Source organism: Drosophila tropicalis, unplaced genomic scaffold (assembly GCF_018151085.1).
Source record: "Drosophila tropicalis isolate 14030-0801.00 unplaced genomic scaffold, ASM1815108v1 contig_878, whole genome shotgun sequence".
NCBI lineage: Eukaryota > Metazoa > Arthropoda > Insecta > Diptera > Drosophilidae > Drosophila > Drosophila tropicalis.
The window spans coordinates 12,796,893-12,816,445 of record NW_027173374.1 but is presented as its reverse complement, the minus strand read 5'-3'; the positions used below and the strand labels follow the sequence as shown (position 1 = coordinate 12,816,445).

General features: G+C 38.2%; 2 protein-coding genes and 1 long non-coding RNA gene across 3 annotated transcripts in view; 1 reads left to right on the top strand and 2 right to left on the bottom strand.

Moving 5' to 3' along the window:
* The window catches only part of LOC137584561 (uncharacterized), a 49,389-nt gene extending 37,813 nt beyond the window's left edge, over positions 1-11,576 (bottom strand). Inside the window, exons 1-2 of the long non-coding RNA XR_011033487.1 lie at positions 11,495-11,576; positions 11,255-11,357 (exon numbers count right to left, since the gene is read on the bottom strand). This is a non-coding gene — a long non-coding RNA (uncharacterized lncRNA). The remainder of the gene's footprint in view (positions 1-11,254; positions 11,358-11,494) is intronic.
* On the top strand, positions 1,258-19,041 carry dpr17 (defective proboscis extension response 17). Its single transcript, XM_068300006.1, is given in 8 exon segments — positions 1,258-1,907; positions 2,642-2,774; positions 2,776-3,151; positions 15,077-16,023; positions 17,550-17,787; positions 17,849-18,063; positions 18,126-18,231; positions 18,408-19,041. Coding segments are annotated over 7 exon segments (2,067 nt in total). The 5' UTR covers positions 1,258-1,907; positions 2,642-2,744; the 3' UTR covers positions 18,563-19,041.
* Positions 3,947-4,914, bottom strand: LOC137584560 (cyclin-dependent kinase 1-like). Its single transcript, XM_068300007.1, has one exon. The coding sequence runs from the start codon at positions 4,899-4,901 to the stop codon at positions 3,993-3,995; it is 909 nt and encodes a 302-aa protein (XP_068156108.1). The 5' UTR covers positions 4,902-4,914; the 3' UTR covers positions 3,947-3,992.
* Positions 19,042-19,553: the final 512 nt, after the last annotated feature.

Genomic DNA, 19,553 nt, shown 5'->3' with positions numbered 1-19,553 from the left:
TGCAAGAATTTATGTTGGCACTTTGTGAGAATGCCACATTCCGCGGCCCTAGCCCGGCCCCATTCCAAATTGCATCCCATCGCCTACTTACAAAGATATACACCCCCTTCTAGTCACCCTCGTTCATCTCTAGGGACTTAAAAGTTCAATAATATTTATTTGTTACTTGCTCTTTTGACAAAATCCATGCACACAGACACATATCCGCACATAAGATTAGCCCTTAGTCCTTAGGCCCGTTTATCACGCCACGCATATTGGGTCACAGATACATACATACAAACATATAATGGTGTTACGTAGTTTTATTGTCACACACACACACATACACGCTGGCAGGCAGACACAAGAAGCTGCGGTTTCCTTTGTGAGAGAAAGAAAGCTGTAAATTAAAGCTGAGAATAGCTAAGGACATGCCATTTTCTAGAGCAATGCTAACTTAATTTACTGACTCTGAAATGCCAAAGTGGTCAGCAGTCTGATTTATGTCCTCAATTACTTTTCATCTATTTCGATATAGTAAGATGTCCGTGAAATATTTCAGGAAATGCTTCAGCAAGGTGTGAAGCCATTTACATAAATATAACAAAAAGCAGAAGTTGAATAGATAAAAGGAACAATCCTTAATAACTTCGATTTCAAGTCCGAAAAAGGAGAATAGAAAGTGGTCATCATTATTTATTATGTCTGAAGTGTCCCATTCATGATTGCTGGATCACTGTATGAAATATATGTTTCTCTTAACCATATATAAAATTTAACTCAATTCGATGCTCTGTTCTTCATTTTAACTTTTACCTGCTTTGCTTTTCTAGCCAAGAGTAGAATGCCCATTAATTTGGCAGCCACTGAGTATTTTTAAAATACACATGTTTTTGTTAGCCATCTACAAATAGCCAACAAGCAATAAACAAATAAATTACAAAATCCTCTGTTAGCCTTACTTAGTATATTGGTTAAAATGTTGAGTCCAATCGAGTGCGCAGGCGCAGACAAACAGCCGGCATAAGCCGAAACGGTAGTGAGACAGGGGAGAATCAGGAGTGGTAAGGCTACATACCCCGCCGGAACGGAATGTTAACAGGAATGAAATGGCAACAGGACATTCAGGCAGGAGTAACAGCAGGAACATTTTGAAAAACAAACGCCGACAGAGGCGAACAGGAGTCAAACGAAATGTTAAACCAGGGGGCAGCTTCCTTGACTGGCAAGTTGCAAGCAATTTAGTTGATAATTTGCATCCTTTGCGCGCGGACGTGACTTGGAAGTGAACCGCGTATTAGAAAACAATAAAAACTCGCCGACAGTCGACAATTTGCCACTTTGTTGGGCAAGAATACGGAATATATATTCAAATTGCAGAGCAGAAAAAGCCACAACAAAAAAGTACAGTGAATCCACTTGAGTGTCCTTTGTTTTTGTGCTGAGTCACTTGTAGTCGAGTTGAGTGTCTTTTGCCTAAAAATTACTTTTGAAGTTTGTTTGTTTTCGCAAAGAACGAGAGCCCAGAACAAGAAAGCAGCAAAGAGAAACCCACCAATGAAGAGGATATTCAAGTAAGCGGAAACGGCCGCCATAAAAAAGGGATTATTGTGTAAAGTAAACCAACAAATACAACAACAACAACAACAACAGAGCACTGTGAAATTATTTGTTCTAAAAAATATTCTCAAGTAAGGGATTAAGGCCATGATACTATATAAATGCAACTGAAGTGTAAATTTTCTTTCTGCACGTGTTAAATACAAAAAAATAGAAGAGCAAACAACACAAAAATAAAATAACAAAAAATAAAATGTTGTAAATTTAATCATCTTCTTCAATGGGACTTGCCATATGGTCATAATATTCAAGTTGGAACATAAACTTTTCAAATAGTTAACACCCTAATAAAAGCCATTATAAAAGTAAGTCACCAAAAACTTGTTCAACACTATAAAGAATTAAATAAATGGTTTAAGTTTTAAGAACTTTCCTTAGCGGGGCCATTATTCATTGAGCATATTGCATGTACTTGGTCCTGCAATCTCATGAATAGAAGACTCAAACTTTTGCAAATGTGTAAATTTTAGAAATTTATTGAATTTTGAATTTCGGAAATATAGTTGCCAAAAATTAAAGATGCAAATAGATTCATGGTTAGTTTATTAAAGCAAATGTTAAATTTAAAATCCATTCCTAGGCGTTGGTTTAGATCGATTGAATATGGTTGGTTGAAAAAGTGAGATGAGATTTCGATTATAATCGAAATAATTATTTATTTCAATGTTTGGCATACTTCATGGATAATGGAGTTGGCAATAAAGAGTTTTAAGAAATCAGCAAGAGGAACAGTGAAAAGGTCTAAGGTCTCATTTTATGGACACACAAAAAGATAAGTTTGCTTTTAGTTTTCGAGTTTCAAACAAGTTTTCCGTAGAAAGCGCCAATAAATTCAAACGAAAATAAAAATAATTTTAGCTAAAACATTAACAATAACTGCAAGAATAAAAACTTATGGCAATAAAATCAAAGTATAAGTCGGGGCATATAAAATACCAAAATACATAAAAGCAAAGTGCAATTGCTGAAGAGCAAGAGATTCGCCCATCCTGCCAACTCATACCCCAGTGTATTAATTCAATAAACCTATTTATCTCAGACTACGTCTCTGACTCTGTGGAGAATGCGACAAAGTTTATGCCAGCCAGGACGACGACGACGATGCCTGCGTCGCACTGCAATCAGCCAAGGAGCCAAAGTCGATGCCGCCGCAAACGAGTCCCAAATGGAGGTTGGGCGGGCAATGAGCATACAAAAGGCTCTGTAAGTGTCATTGCAGCCAGGAACTGGGCCACTGGGACTGGGATTGGGACCAGCAGCACAACTGAAAGCAGAACAAGCAAGGCGTATACTAGCAGGAAGGCAAGGACGACACGAAAAACGGTGACGATGGTGACAACTCCAAAGATGACAGCAGCAGCATCAGCAGTAGAGGAGCCAAAAGCAGAAGGAGCATCTGCCGCCCTTGGCCAACAAAGTCGCCAATTTTTACGCACATCGAGAAAAACATCTTGGCTGCTGCTGTCGTATCTTTGCCTCCGTAAGCGCCACCATCTCGGCATCTCCATCTACTGCATCATCCTGATGGCAACTGTCGGCTTTGGGACGCGTAAGTACAGCTCGGGGCTTTTGCCGCCTTTCATACATTTTTGATTTAATTTAACGCATTCTCGTGTCGTACACACTGGCGATCCCCCAGACATAAGAGGACATGTCTTCCATATGTCCGTTAGTACTTTGTCCTGGCTGCAAAATTATTATTTAACCCCCATGTGCTTGAGAGCCTTGTGAAGGCAATTGCCTTGCGGGCCCATTTGACTTATCCACAATTAACTACCAGACGAGTTAATTGAATAACCTAAGCAATCGACTCTTTGTTTCTTGCCATTTATACACTGCTTCGTCTAGATAAAAGTTGTAATATTTTGACATTTCTCAAACATTTGATGACAAGCTATAAATCAAATTTACTTTCTTGTTATATTGTCTGAAAAAACTAAATATGGCAAGACATAAATGTAATTTTAAGTGGTAAGGGTATACGTCTGTCGTTATACAAGAGTCCGAAAACTCAAACAGTTTTACCAGTTGTTAATTGTTTTGTTTAGGCAGTTATATCTTCCGCTCAATAAGTTTCTGCCCTTTAACTTTTATTGTTGATGTACTGTGGTACGGAAATGCTAAATAAGTTTGAAATGTTCTGTCATGAAAGTCAACTTTAAACCTGAGCATTATTTCGAATCAGCAAAATCAGAATCTTAAACTCTTAAAGCAAATTGAAACACACCTGAAAAACGTTTCCGCCCACTGTGCCTGATTTTTGCCTTCTGTGGGGCAGTCAAGCGAAAGTCTGGCCAATTAGCTTTTATTTGATTTAGTTCTCGGAAATCCAAGTTTAGCGTTAAATTAATTCAATTATATACAGAAGAGGCTTTGCATTGGCTGGAAATTTATTGCTTCAGGACCGGCATACCCTGGAAAAATGAATGTTTCATTATGTCCTTGGCTATGATGCGTTCCGATGGTTGATAGCACAACATTCGATTAAGTAAATCGACAGCAGAAGCATTTAAATTCTTGTCCAGGTCCTTACGTACGAACATGGTCAGCTTATTGATGGGATATATTGGAAAAGAGCTCGAATAGTTTGGCAATTGAGTGATGCCCTTCCAATTTTCCTCATTGGGTGTACCCAATATTTTGAATATGCATATCAATTGATCGATTTCCGACTCGCCGGGAAACAACGTCTTCATCGTCAACATCTCAAAGAATATGCAGCCGATTGACCAAATATCCACAGGGCAGCAATATTGTTGACTGCCCAAGAGTAGTTCCGGGGCCCGGTACCAGAGAGTGATCACTTCCGGCGAATAGGAGCGAACGGGCAAGTCAAAAGCACGACTCAGGCCAAAGTCGCCCACTTTAATCCGTGTGTATGTGCTATCGATTAACAAGTTCTGCGGCTTCAGATCCCGATGCAGGATACGACGACGATGACAAAAATAAATAGCGTCCGTAACTTGATAAAGAAAACTCTGTATCGAATTGGCATGCATTTTCTCTCCCTTCGAATGTACGATTTCAAAATGTCTGTACAAGTCCATGGACAGATATTCGAAAATCAACTGAACCTCCTTCTCCATCATGACGACATCCTGAAGTTCCACAATATTCGGGTGCTTGAGTTCTTTTAGAAGGGCAATCTCTCTAATCACCGCAGATGGTATGCCCTCGTTGTCATGATGAAAACGAATCTTCTTGATTGCCACCAGGCAACGGGTGTCGGGATTGACTGCCCGATAGACCACCCCATAGCTTCCTTCTCCAAGCTTCTCGCGTCTTATTAAATTCTCCATACTTTCGACTTGATTTTCTACTGAAGCGAATGAGTCAATTGCTTTGGCAGTTCTATCAACGATTGCTATAGTCACAGTACGGAATGTAAAAGTGAAAAATATTCCAACAAATCACAATATTTTACAAGTCACTAAAACAAGTATGAAACTTATTAATGATCAGACTAAAAGGCTCTTACAACCCTAACAAAACTTATCCCAACTTTGTTATGGCAACAATAAATTGCAAACTATTGAAAAATCCCATAGCTGAAAAAGGGAAGAGGTGGGGCAAAACTAAAATTAACGAAATTGAAAACTTGCCAAAAATGTTTTAATAAACACATAATTCCACAAACTCTTTGCGGCGTATTCGGTGTTTCTGTGGTAGGCGGGCAGGAGCCAATTCCCTTTTCATGCAACTTTTAGAGCAGCTCGTTATGCCAAAACATTAACAAAAAGTACCAAAATACATGCATAAATAGAAAAATGCACTAAAACATTGACCGAAAATTAAGGACCAAAGTTTCGCCTAGTTAGGATATTGTTTAAAAATATTTTCAAAATTCGTGCACACTTTTTTTATGTTTTGTTTCATTTCTGTGTTGCTTTTTTTTGTGGTTGCTAATTTTTTGGAAAAAAAAGTTTCGAATCAAAACACGTCCCTAGGTTGACTTGCCACGTCGGGGCCAATTTCCAACGTCAACATGTTCAGGGTGTTTGCCTCGCCTGTCTGGCCGCTGTAGTCGCAAAAAGCTCTTCCTGCTCTGCTCTGGGGCGTTGTCCAAAAGTGTTTGGGCTTACCTTCATAAATTATAAATGGGTTTTGCGGAAAGATAGCAACAACAAGTTTACGTGAGGTACACATACATCACACACACACACACACACAGACACTAGCACCACACTTACCTCACACACATGTCGGTTGACCTCTGACACTAAAGTTGAAGTTGCTTGCCTTCTGCCTGTTGACGACAACGACAAGTGGCAGAGGCCGAGTCTGAGAGCATGAGGGTTTAGGATGGGCAACGACAAGACCAAAAATATAATGTAAACTGTAACGTAAAGCCAAAGTTATGTCGTACACTGAACCAAAGCAGCAACCAGAATCAGCAACCCACAAACATGGTATCCATAGTTACATAGGTCATGGTTCTAGATTTTTACTAGTATTTCCTTTCAAGGATTTCACCTTTAAGAGTAAATCAAAGGAATACAAAAGAAACTACGTGACAAGAAGTTGGCTAATTTAAATCCAGAACTTCTTTCCAATCTTTCCAATCTAATTGAATTCTAATTAGACCATTCATTATTAAATCTTGAAATCTTCCCGCTATATTTGGGATATATCTATTTGATGTGAGTGTGCATACTGCATTTCATTTAAATCGATCAGAACTATCAAGAGATAGCTATTTGTTCCTCCGACTATTATGATTTTCCCCATTGTGCACGCATAACTAGTTTCACGTATGCCGACCCAACAATTTCCTGTACGTTAGCACACATTCCTGACCCTGGCGCTTTGCTGCTGTTTTGGCTGGCAAAATAAGAGCTTAAATTATTCAGACGGTCAGGTCAGGGGTTATGGTGTTTCTCAGATGCCGATGCTGATGCCGCTGTTGATGCTGATGCTGATGACGTCGCTCAAGGCAATCAAAGACGATGCCACAACAAGTGTGGACTTGTTGGCTGGGGAAGCTTCCCGAAGGGTGTGTATTTGTTGTCTGTGGCACTTATGTCCTTCACTTTGTTGTTACAATGCTGACAAAGTGCAGTCTTTGTTGCCCATTGTCCTGGCCCGTCCTCTTGTCGAAGTGTGAAAACCTAGGGAAAAAGCAGAAAAAAAAGAAAGAGTGCTCTCCCTTGTGTGCGGCCTAAAATAACTAACTAACCAAATGCCAAGGGGGTTGCTACGATGAAGTCTAGGAACATCGGAATGCCAGGCCAGAACGTTGAAAGTCTATGAAATATTTCCATGGCGCAGGGCCCAGTCCGATGAAAAATGTTTTGTTTTCCGACTTATTTATGGCATAAGCAGCATTAGCGACAGCGAAAATAGCCCGTGGCGGGTCCACTCTAAGGTTCAGTGTCACTTGTCTGGCTTGGCCTGGGGTTGAGTCAATATTTGGTTTTTGGGAGCAATAAAAAGGCAGCGGCAAGATAAAAACGAAAGCAATTGCGGAAAGGCAAACCAAAAGCAGATATTGTAATGTCCTTTTCGAGATATTGCATAATTATTTCACTTGATTTATATGCCAAAGTCGCAAGAGATTCTAAAGGCAGATTGTGCAAGACGTATTTAATAAACTCATGAAAAAATACAAATAAAAATTCAAGAAAAAATGCAAAATATGCAAAAGCGACATCAGAAATATTCTGTAGGCCAAATTAGAGCCAGATTCAATTGAGAATCTGGCGTTTACAATTGAAATTCCACGGCAATGAAGCACAATATGACATGAACAGAAAGAAAATTGGCATGGCGTGTCATCCTTTGAAGGATCAGAAGGAAATCTGCTATATTTGTCTCTTTTCGTATATTAAATATTTATGAGTTTTTCAGCTGTTCTACATAAAATTTAACGAACAATAAAGTAAATAAAGGTACTAAAGCTGGGGATTTAAATTGATATAGACGTTTATATTATTGGCAATTTAGTGAAATGTTTTCAAAAAAGCAAAGTGCCAAAAGTTTCATTTCCTACAAACTTAACACGAATTAGGAAAAGCAAATAATAAGTTATCTAATTTCCAACTACCAAAAGCTTTTGTGTCCGCAATTCCTCACATTTTAATTGCTAAAGTATATTTTAAAAAGGATAGAATATCTCTACGGGATCTCAGCCAGAAGCATTCTGTTCGAAACTTTTATATTTTTGTTTTCCAAATTAAACAAACTAAAGTGCTTTTGTTTTTGTTGTTGTTGAAATAGTTAACGTTGAAGTATTGTTATCCAATTCCAAGCCTTTTGGTGAGTTTTTCTTTCTTTTAAAACCACATCAGAAAAAAAAAAAAAAAAATTAAGAAGCAAGCAGATAGAGAGACAACAGTGCGTATACGCAACGCAACGCAAGGCAAGGACTGGGCTGCTTTTTCTTTTTGCTCCAATTTCAATTTACTGAAACTGAAGCCGAAAGCGAGAACTTCTTTTTTGGCACACCCACTTTGACTCATACACACACACACAGGCAGACGCCTACACATGCATATACAGACATTCAGAGACACACTTTCACATATACAACACTTAACAACACTGCCGAACACGCTGCCATAAAAATAAATTGAAGTACACACAAAGAGACGGGTGAGGAGTGGGGGGGGGGGGTCTAAGTGGTGGTACGGGGTCGGCAAAGTGTGTGGAGAGGATGGTTATTCACGATTAAAGCGAGTTTTTGGCGTATATATGCCAAATATATATATAATTCTCAGACAAAGTGACACACAACATATGTTTCAGTTTCAATGACTACAGGAAAATTGTTTGCCTGAGCAATTTTCACTAAACACAACATTTTCCAATTCCCCCCGTAGTAGCTTCCCTTGCCAGACCTTTCCCAGAAATTTTCCAACACCCACGCAAACAAGAATCCTATCTCTGCCTAGTGCCTCTCGCCCCGCACCTCTCACCCCTCATCATGCTAATGTCGATTTAATGCGTAGACAACAATTTTCCTTGCTTATTTTTTTTTCTCTTGCTATTTACTTGGCATATATGTAGATACAAATTCTATAAGATTTTATAGGCTGCTCTTTGAATTTGCTTGTTGTTTATTTATTTATATGATTCCAGTTAAATAAAAATAGGAGAAGAAATAAATAGGTGGCTTTTGTTCGTGGTAATTGTTTATTGATCGATTTCGCATACAAATATGCAGATTCAACAACAAAAAAAACCGAAATATTTATGGGAATTTCATGCACTTGTGATACAAAAATGTCATCACAATGCATAAATAATTCGGGTAGAGAATAATTTATGGTTACCACACACACACACACAGAGAGAGACACACACAAAAAGGTTAGAGGTGACATAATTGCATCAATTGAATGCCATTCGTATATTTATTCAGATGAGATTCTCTTGCCAAAAAGAAACCGAATTCGTTTGAAAATCTTTGATGATGCAGAAAAGCGATTAAAGAAATATTCTTGTTTTCACCTCTGAGTGTTAAGTTGTTGCCATTAAGTTGTTTATATAATAAAAAGCAAAATAGAATGGAACAACAAAGATGCTGACATAGGCTGATCAGGATTTACTTCAATTACAAGCCATTCCTACCTTAATTTTATGAACTTTTCAACCAAAATTTTTGAGGTGGCTTAGATACCTAAGCATTATAATTCATATATTGTTCGGCCACAAATCAAAGCAAAACAAGCAGATGAGAGAGAGAGAGAGTGGGAAGGAGGGTAAACGAAGGACTCATTTATTGTGCCAACAAGAAAAACGAAAGAATATAAAAAAAAAAGGTTTTCCAATCTTCGCCCAAACCCAAGTTCAATGTGCTGCTGTCTTCAGCTGGTTACTAACCTTGGCGGACTTAAGCCAAAAGGAGATTTCAATGTTTCGATAAGAAAATAAGAAAATCTAAAAGGTGGAATGAGGAGAAGGAGAATTTGCATTTTTAAATTATTTCATTTCACGTGCTTGTCAGGCCATGATTTAGGTACAGAAATCTTCTACCTTGCGCAACATTTTGAATCTTGAATCTACGTGTTTTACCTTGCACACATAAAGCTGCCCCCCCAAAAAGAAAAAAGACTGAAAACCGCATAAATTTTCCCAACGAAATGATTTTTGGACGAATGGGCCGAAAGAACGAATGCGTGTGATTCGGGTGTAATGATAAGAGCTTTGCAAAAAAGCAAAAAAGGTGAAATTTTTGTGTAAAAATGCAAATTGAAAAAGGCTTGCTCAAACCGATGAAATAGTAAACTTTAACCCCAAAAAGAAATATACTCTGATTGCAGTTTTTCTGTACGGGACTGCCAAGATTACAATCTCTCTTCTATTCACAAAGGAAAGTAAGTCCGATGGGGCTTAACAGCAAAACCAGAAGCACTAAGAGCAGTAGGATCAGCAGGAACAGTGGGAGGCAGCGAAGGACTTGTGTGTTTCAATTAAAATCGATTATACAGAAATTGGTTTGATTTCACTCGAACGAAAAAAAAATGAAACGAACGAAAGAAAAACAATTTCTTTTTTTTTTCTGGTTGCCTCTGGTCATTTTTGTGGTACATTGAGCACATTTGTAATTTGCAAACAGAAACAGAATGAAAAACTATTTGGATTTTCTTTTGCGTATGTCGTCGGTGTGTGTGTGTGTGAGTGTACATAAGCCGATTAATTTCCTTGGATTCTTACGTTCTGGTTGTGGGCCTTCGCGTTGATAGCTTTCGGACATGAAGTGTGATCTTACCATTTATTACACTTGATGACAAAAACCGAGCAAAACAAGCTAAAAGCAATAGCAAAATAACAAAAACACAAGCCTTGCGCTCCTGCGCCCCCTGCTGGCCGTGTCCTGTCCAGAAAGGATATGTAAACGAAACGTGCAATAACACCTAAATTGTTTTAGCTTTGCGGCAAAAGTTTCAGTTGAATTGCTCTCGCCCGTTGGCATGGTAAGTGGCCCCCAACCTACCAGAAACATGGCCATCAAGTTGATGTCGGTGTCGGTCGGAGTCTGTAAAACGCCTACACAGCAATAGCAGCACGGCACCCACCAGTAGGAGGGTTATCTTTATACATATATTTTAAGCTAGGATGAACTAAACTGCTCAAAGGCAAGCTGTCTCCTCTTGTTTGTGAAACGAGAACTGAATAGTAATGTCTACAAATTAGGCTAAAATTACTCAAATTGGTCCGATTCAGCGGGAACTGTCTATTGGTAAAATCTATTTATTTATGCGAATGTGTTAGTGTGCTGCTGTATGTATGTAGATTTTATATCCAAATTGCTTTTCAGACTAAAACTATAAATTACAAATGTGTAGGTAGCTTCTTTCCCTATTTGCCTGACTTGATCATCAGCAGTTTCAATGTCATCAGTGACGTCAGTAAAAACATAGCAAATCCCAAGAAAATCATTCGGAAATCATTTTAAATATATTGCCAGTAAAAGTATTTCATGATTTTTACTTCCTTGTGAAATGTCACAGTTGGTGTGACCAGATTTCAAAATCTTGAAAAAAAAAAATACTAAAATTTCCAATAGAAATATTGCGGAACCCCTTTCAAAAGGGATTTCCAATTACAGTAATATAAACTGTGATATATGTTTGTGTTGTTAAATGCCGCAAAATATTGCACAAAAAAAAGAAGAAACTTACAAATTTTTTAATTGTCTTCATGTACTTACTCAGAATTTTCTCATTCTCTGTAGATAGAGAATCCGCCAATCGAATCAATGAATATACATACATAAATGCAACACCTGATCAATGGTCGATTTAGAAGTTCTTCTAGAAAAAAATAGAAGAACTTTTCACATTATTTTATTTAATGGCAGTAGCTTTCTTTATAAAATCCAGAAGAAATATTTATTTTAAAATAATTCTAAAAGCTTATGTTTTTATGTTGTTAATGTTTGCTAACTTACCCACTAAGATCAGACAACATCAGATGAATTCGCATCACGCCACTGAAATTCGCGACAACGACAACCGAACGGCACAATTCACTCACACAAACTGACGCTCGCCCCCACAGTTGTCGCTTCTTTTTTAGGCGCAGCGCAAGCGAAAACGGGAGAAAGTGCAAGCAATGCACTCCCCATGAACTCTCCCTCTCTTTCTAGCACTCACAGTCTCATCTACTTAGGCGCTCACTCACTTATACTATTGCTAGCTCTCTCTGCCTCTTCTACTTAAGCGCAGCTTTGTATAAGAATCGCTCTCACTTATCTATGCTCTCATCGTTCTGCTTCCTCTTTCCCGCTCACTCGCTCATACTATTGCTAGCTCTCCCTGGCTCTTCTACTTAAGCGCAGCTTTGTATAAGAATCGCTCTCACTTATCTATCATCTCATCGTGCTGATTCCTCTTTTCCTTTAACTTTGTCATTCTTTTTCAATCGTTTACTGCTTGCCGAACTCCACTCTCTCCCTCTTTAGATTTTAAACGCACTGCTCTATCTTTATATTTTTGTATATCTTTTTTATTACTTGTAACTTTACACTTTTTTAACTTCGCTAGAGTCTAAAAAATATGGGCCACCTGTTTGCCATATAACATATTTATTTTCTTCTCTGTGCAAAGCAAATATGATCATCTGACCTTTTGGTCGACTAAAATTTTAGTCTCTTAACAGTTTCACATTTTTACATGTGTTAATTAAAGAAGCTTTTAGTACTTAACATTGGAGACGACCATCGCTCTCTCTCCCTCTTTTTCTCTCTTGCTGATAATCAGGATAATGATGATGATGACGATGACGATGTACTTCATTGCCTCCTGACACGGTAAAGGTCAAACACATAATCTTCACATCATCTTCTAGTCGAGCCTAGCTCTTTGCGCCTCTACATCATTAGCGGAGAAGTATCAAGATGCGAGGCATCAAAACTTTTACCAAAAATGAGGCATAACAACTTTTTCTACGTACCTAAGTACATACATATCTTTGTGGTCGCATGTAATTATAAAAAATATGCGTCTGTAATTTTTGCGCCGCCGAGGGCCACAAAAAGCAAAATAAAACCAAAAAAAACGAAAAAAAACAGAAAAAGTAATTACATATCCAATAAAAAATCCTGACTCTTGGCAGTAAGGACACAGAAAATGGCGACGACGGCGGTCATAATTAAAAATCCAACAACATGAGGAGTCTGGGTTAGATGCTAAGAGAGAGGAGCAGGAGGGGCCACTTGACTCGTGGCCATTTGAATCTGAAGCTGATGTTTACGGGCCGCAACATGCAAAAGTCGAGTCCGGGATATACATACATACCACACACACACGAGAGAAGGAGTCAGAAAGAAAGAGGGAGAAGGAGAGAGATAGAAATACAAACACAAACATAAAAGCAAAAACTTTTCATTGGGGACTACTTGGGGATTATGGCCGCCTGGAGTACACATAAAACACGCGCAAGGAGATTCAGATTGCTCAAGGCTCTGCAGTTGATAGTTAGTTCTTGTGCGTGTGTGTGTATATGTGAGGCTATGCTATGTTGACAGTCCATTCCAGCTTCTCCTTGCCCAGTGCGGTGGCTTGTGGCTTGCGGATAACTTAGTTAATGAGGCTCCTTTGGGCAATCTTAATAAGCCATTTTAACATTTTAAGTGTTGCCTCCTTCTAATATCGTGTACACCAATTCACCAGAAAATTAAAACCAATTAAACTTTAGCTAAACTAGATTCGACTTAGCTAGAAGATTTCTCGCACCCCCAAGAATATATTAGCTCAAATAGAAAGCATTAAGTTAATAGATGAAAAATATCAATTTAATCGGTATAAACGGTTAATCTTTTCATCTTTCAAAACGTTTTGCAATAAGTTTTCAAAGTTTTAATTGCCGACACATTCAGATAGTATTCAAATTTGAATATTCAAAGGTCAAGAGTCATCGACTTTTGAATAAATTTTGAAGTTATCGCAAAGTTTTGAGGTCAATAAACAAGAATCCTGTTTATTATTCATTGAAAATGCCAATGACATTTCAAATGGAACTATTTTATTTGCTGTAAACTAGAGGGAAATGATGCCACTTTAATATTGACTTTAGTTTGAAAACATCATAATCCTGTTCTTGTTCTTGCCACAAAATAAACTCATTTCGTTGACGTATCAGGGAAAAAATGTGAAAATGTCTGAAGAGACTTTCCACTTATATGTACGAGGGAAATCAGTGCAACTTGTTCAACTAACATTTTTGACATTGTCGTCTTGCCGTCATCAATTTGCTGCGGCTTTGGCTAAAACTTTTTTCACTTGGCTGACTCTCCAGTTCACGCCCCCATCATTTCTGTGGGCGTGTGTCTGTCTGTGTGTGCTTGTGTGTGTGTGTGCCTCAGCTTGAGGCATGCTACATGTTCTTTTTAAGTGTTGTGGCAGAAACTTTTCCGGAAATGTCTGTGTGTTTGTGTGCTCAGCTAATCATTGGCAAAACGAAAATGATGAAAAAGGAAAATATATCAATTTCTATTCTTTTTTTTGTAGTTTTGCCTCAAGCGATTTGCTAGAAAAGTTTGTACGAATAATTTGAAATATTTTCATTTTATTTATTTAAGTAAACAATAAAATATCAAGTTGATTGTTGCAAAAACATTAGATCATAAGCCAATTTGCTTACACACATTCTACATAAATTTACTGCACAATTTTTGTTCACTTCTTTGCTGCAATTAAACACAATTAAATACAGCTCAAGTCTTTGCTTAATATAACAAGTCAAAGCAACATTTTTGCCTTTAAGGCAAACACTCTGAAATAACAACTTTTGCATGGAAATGAAAACTCGTTGCCTGCCAAAGGAAAAGGCAAAAGAAGAGGAAAAAACTTTTTTTTTTTTTGTGTTTCTCCCTTCAGACCAACAGCAGTGACATTAAGCGGCAAATTTTTATGATTTTAATTAGCATAAAAGCGTAATTGAAAATTAACTGAAACAAAAATATATAAATGCACAAAGGGGGGAGCCGGAAAAGGTAAGGGAGCAGAATCAACATACATATACATGTTGATGGAAATTTTCGACACACACATTCTAAAAGGTAGACAATTTCAATGTTACTTTGAATCCAAACAAAAAAAAATTTTAATAATCTCTCTGTATTTATTTAGGACGTCAAAGGGATTACATGGGATACTTTATTAACTGTTTGTAATCAGCCAATGAAATTAAAATCAATTATATTTTATCATTATCAATGTTTGAGTTAACCCCTAAAAGCAATAATAAGCTCAAGGGTTCAGCCAAATGACCATCATAGAAGGCAATCAAGTAAATCTTAATGAATTTTATTGTTGCCAATGATAAACGATTATTTCTTAAAATGTTTTACCAAAAATACAAATTTTAAATAAGCATTAAAGTAAATTTAAAGCTTCCCCCATTTATTTTCATATAATATGTAATATTTTTTTAAAAAATGTTTTCATTTCATAAGCTAAAACTACATCAAGTACTTTTTTGTCCTTTTTTTTGTATTATATGTTTACTTAACTTATCATACAACACACAGGACTTGTCACCTGCAGCAGCAGCAGCACAATCAGCTCCACCTCTTCAGCTGGCACAAACAACGCAGAGCTTACAACAGCCAGCAGATCCATTTTACCAGATAGGCCAATGACAACACAAAACGATCTAATTACGACAGCCAGCAACTTGGCGACAGCAACAACAGAGGCAGCGACAGTGACAGGAACAGGAATAGGCTCAAGTTCAGGCTTGGGTGCGGGACCAGAGAGTTTGCCCCTAGCCCAGGGCATGTCATCAGGAACAACAACAGCAGCAACAAGAATACTCACACTGATGAGAAGGACGCGAACTAAGTCTGCGCAAATTGGGCTAACTACAGCAACCACAGAAAAACAAACAAACGGTGAAACAGGCGAAATGGAAGGAGGAGAAGAAGAAGATGGAGAAGTAGCGATGCTCATATCAACAATTTATCCCACGGAAACGGATGCCCACAACTCCATTGAAATGGCTACAACCGCAGCAGCAACATCAGCCACGCACGAGGAGACGACACACACAACGCAGTTGCCACCGCAGGAAATGAAGGAGGGGTCGATGGATGCCACGGATGGAGAGAGTGAGTTGGCTGTGCTACCTCATCCGGTTGATGGTGCTGATTCATTGACCAAGGGCTTCTCCATACCCACATTTTTGCCACCGTTTCCCGTTTTTGCGGCAGCGGATTTGCCAGCTTACCGCGCCCGAGCTGCCGCCGAGGCAGAAGCTGCAGCCGCTGCCGCTGCCGCTGCCGCTGCTGCAGCAGCTGCAGAAACATCCTCGGTTGTAGCCTACACCACGACAATGTCACCGGCGGAGCTGCGCCGGAAAATGTTTAATGAGCAACATTCGTACTTGGTCTCACGGAATGGCCAGCGGAGAAATCTGACAATGCCCGTGCTAAACCTTACCGCTCAGATGGGAAATCACGCTTATATGCCATGTCAGGTGAGTGAGAGAGTTATAATCCAAGGTCCAGCCCCACCTCACACATGACACCTGCTCGTAACGACTCTTGACTCGTTCCCCAAAATCCCAGCCCACCGCATTGCGTCATGAGATCCCTTTTTCAACTCCTGCGTACTCTACCGATAAATCCTCAGCTTCGCTTTTGACAAGTGATGTAAGCACTGCATCACAGCCTTTAAATCCAATCGGCTTAATTTTAATTGGTCGCATGCAATATTCATAGGTGCCATCTATAATTGTGTCTGTAAGATTGGTCATCCAAACGAAATCCATGACTAGCTTTGGCTTTAGCTGTTGCCAAGATGATTTAATTTAAAAGTGGGTTTGACGAATTTAATATTATCAAAGCAAAGATAGAAAGTGGCATCGTCCTTTTTATTGGCTTATGATGAGAAATTGTAAGAAATAGTTATTAACTATTCATCTATGAATCAAGACGACCTTGAAAAGGAAAAGCTTTTTAATTTTAGAAATTGAAGATATGCCTTTAAAAATAGAAATCGTTTCAAAACAAATTGTTTTATTTGTTTAACATCCTTTCAGTTGTGGGTTACCATATTAATATACAGCAAATCTGATCCCAGCCAAAGCCTGTCTACTGAGCCAGAAACAAAATGGTAATGAAAATGCCAAGTTTCCACCCTCGGTCCCCCATCCAACTTCCTGTACTCTCAGTCTCTTAGTTGCCTTGGGCTTTCATCTGCAGATTGGACCAAAGAAAAAACGAAAAAAATCCGTTGCTTATGGTTACCTTTTTCCTTTATTTTTTTATACATTATGTTTGGTAGAGGCTCCAGAAAACTTTCAGCACAGATCAGCATAATTTCATTTGCATATCAACAATTCATTTTGTTTACGCTTATTTTTATGACGTAAACAGTCACAGAAAATAAGGGGGATGAGGAAAGGGACGAGTTGGATATGGATATAGAACCGACCAGCTAGTTGAGGCTGAGTCTCAGCCTCCGGTATTTGCCGGTTACATTCATACAATTTATATTTTATAGAGCTTGGCTATTCTATCTACAAGATACAAAACAACAACAACAACACCTAAAGAAATGCATGCAAATGTGATGTCTGTTGTATGAATGTATGTATGCAAATGTCTCTGTCCCAGTCTATGAGTGTGTGGGTGTGTTTGTATACATAGAATATGTAAATGGTAGTTTTATCTCTGGTCTGCTGAAATTAAAAAGAAATTCTAAGAAAGAATCTACTGAAATGTCGGTTACTTGGCCAAGTATTTGCGGCTGTGTGTGTGCGTGTGTGTTTGTGAGTCTTCTTACCAGGTTTTTTTTCACTCTTTAACTAAGCTTAGCGTTGGCATATTTAAAGTAAATCATAAAGCGAACCATTCGAAAATTGCTTGAATGCGAAAGGAACTAATTCAGTTGAGTGCCTTCTCCAACTAACTTTAAGTCGTACATATTAGTGGAATATTTTTAATTTAAGTCAATTTTTATCTGTTTATACTAAAAGTAATTATAATTTCAATCCTTTAGATACATCGGCTCTCGGATAAGCCCGTCTCATGGGTTCGCATGCGGGATAATCACATCATAAGTGTGGATGAATCCACTTTTATAGCAGATGAGAGATTCCAATCTATATTCCAAGAGGATCACGATTATACCTGGTCACTGCAAATCAAGTATGTGCAGCCTCAAGATGAGGGCTGGTATGAATGCCAAATGGCCACAGAGCCCAAACTGAGTGCCAAAGTTCATTTGGAAATAGTCAGTGAGTACATATTCATTTGCATCTAGTAAACTCAGCAACTCATTGAGTTCTCTTCCAACAGCCCCTAAGACTGAGCTTATTGGCGACCGAAGTCGCTTCGTCAAGGCCGGCAGCAAAGTGGCCTTGCACTGCATTGTAAGAGGCACTCTAGATCCGCCTAAATATATCATATGGTTTCGTGGCCAAAAGAAAATCAGCGAAAGTGATGAACGAACTGGTTGGTACACACAAATCGATCGAAATATATTTGGCACTGTGGGCGATAATCAAAATACGGTGAGTTAATGATAGGAAGGAGAGGACTGGATTAGTTGAGTAAATATCAACATTAATTACAGATCGGTTCATTAATCATACCGCTCGTGCGTAAAGAGGACTCCGGCAATTATACGTGCCAGCCATCAAACAGTATCTCTGTCTCGGTTGACCTGCACGTCCTCAGCGGTGAGTTGGCCTATAAGGCTCTCTAGCTTTTGTTTTTATGCCTGTGTCAATGTTTATTCCCGAACTGTGAATGCGTGTGAATTATTTTGTCAACTGAAGTTGAATGATTCGGCCAACTACATAGATACATAGATAATCATTAATGGCATTTGTTTTTACGGTCATTTCGACAACAGGTGAATATTCCGCATCGGCTATCATGTCCAGGGCTTCGTTGTGTCGGCATCTTAGGAGCACGTCCCAACTGCTGTTAGTGCTATTGCTGACCCTCAGGCTGATGCCAGAGCTCCTGGGAATGGGCCAAGAAGGATTGCCATTGGCCAAGACGTGACTTGTGACTCCGCGTGACTCGCTTATTGAATTGACCCCTGGGATGGGAAAGGCGTCCGTCCAGGACGTCATCGGGACGACGGACTTCAATTATTTCTAAGCTTCGTTTGCAGTTACATCACTTAGGTTAGAGATTAATTAAACAAGTCGGAACGGCTGGCTGGGGCAGGCAAAATTGTATATAACTGGTGATCTAAATTTTTCCTTCTCTCTAATTAAGTTTGGGTATGTGTTGTAAATTTCTTTGGAACTTAATTATATTTTACAGTTAGATATACATACGTACATACATAGATAAATGCAGAAAACATCGTCTCTATATTTAAAGTTGTGAACGAAATCAATAATTAGATTATTGCCAACAGAAAAACATAAGGAAAAATAAAATAGTAAAACAGATACTGAAACATTCAACTTATAAATCAAACCCATTGAAAATAAAAGTAAATACATACATAGATGATGATGTGAATATAATAACTCTTTGCCATATTTCTGTGTTTGATTCAATCAATTGGCAATTGAATATGGAATTGCAAAATTAAATTACTGGGAATGCGAATGACTGAAACTTTATATTTGTCTAAATCGAAATAAAGAGGAATGCGCTTTCATTCATTTCAATTTGAAATAATCAAAATTGCTGTTAAAGAGATAATAAATATGGAAATATTTAATTATCAATTGGCGAATCATAAAAGAGATTTCATCAGATTTCATTCATTGAGATTTGTTTGACAAAACTAAACTGAAATAATTAATTGTCAATTGGGCCACCATGTGAAATGTTTCAGCAATTAGTTTTGATGGAGTTGGTAAGTTTATTATTCGCTTATTTGGCCAAATCGACTGTTGGCTCGAATATCAAATAAAACTATTCAGAGATCTGACCGAAATAAAGAACTTATCATAACTTCTGGCAATTCAATTGGTATCAAAATATTGCGATAATAATCAAATCTTTGCAACCAAATATGTCAATTGCTAACTGC

Coding starts and splice junctions, on each gene's coding strand:
- LOC137584560 (XM_068300007.1), bottom strand. CDS start 4,901: ATGGAGAATTTAATAAGACGCGAGAAGCTTGGAGAAGGAAGCTATGGG.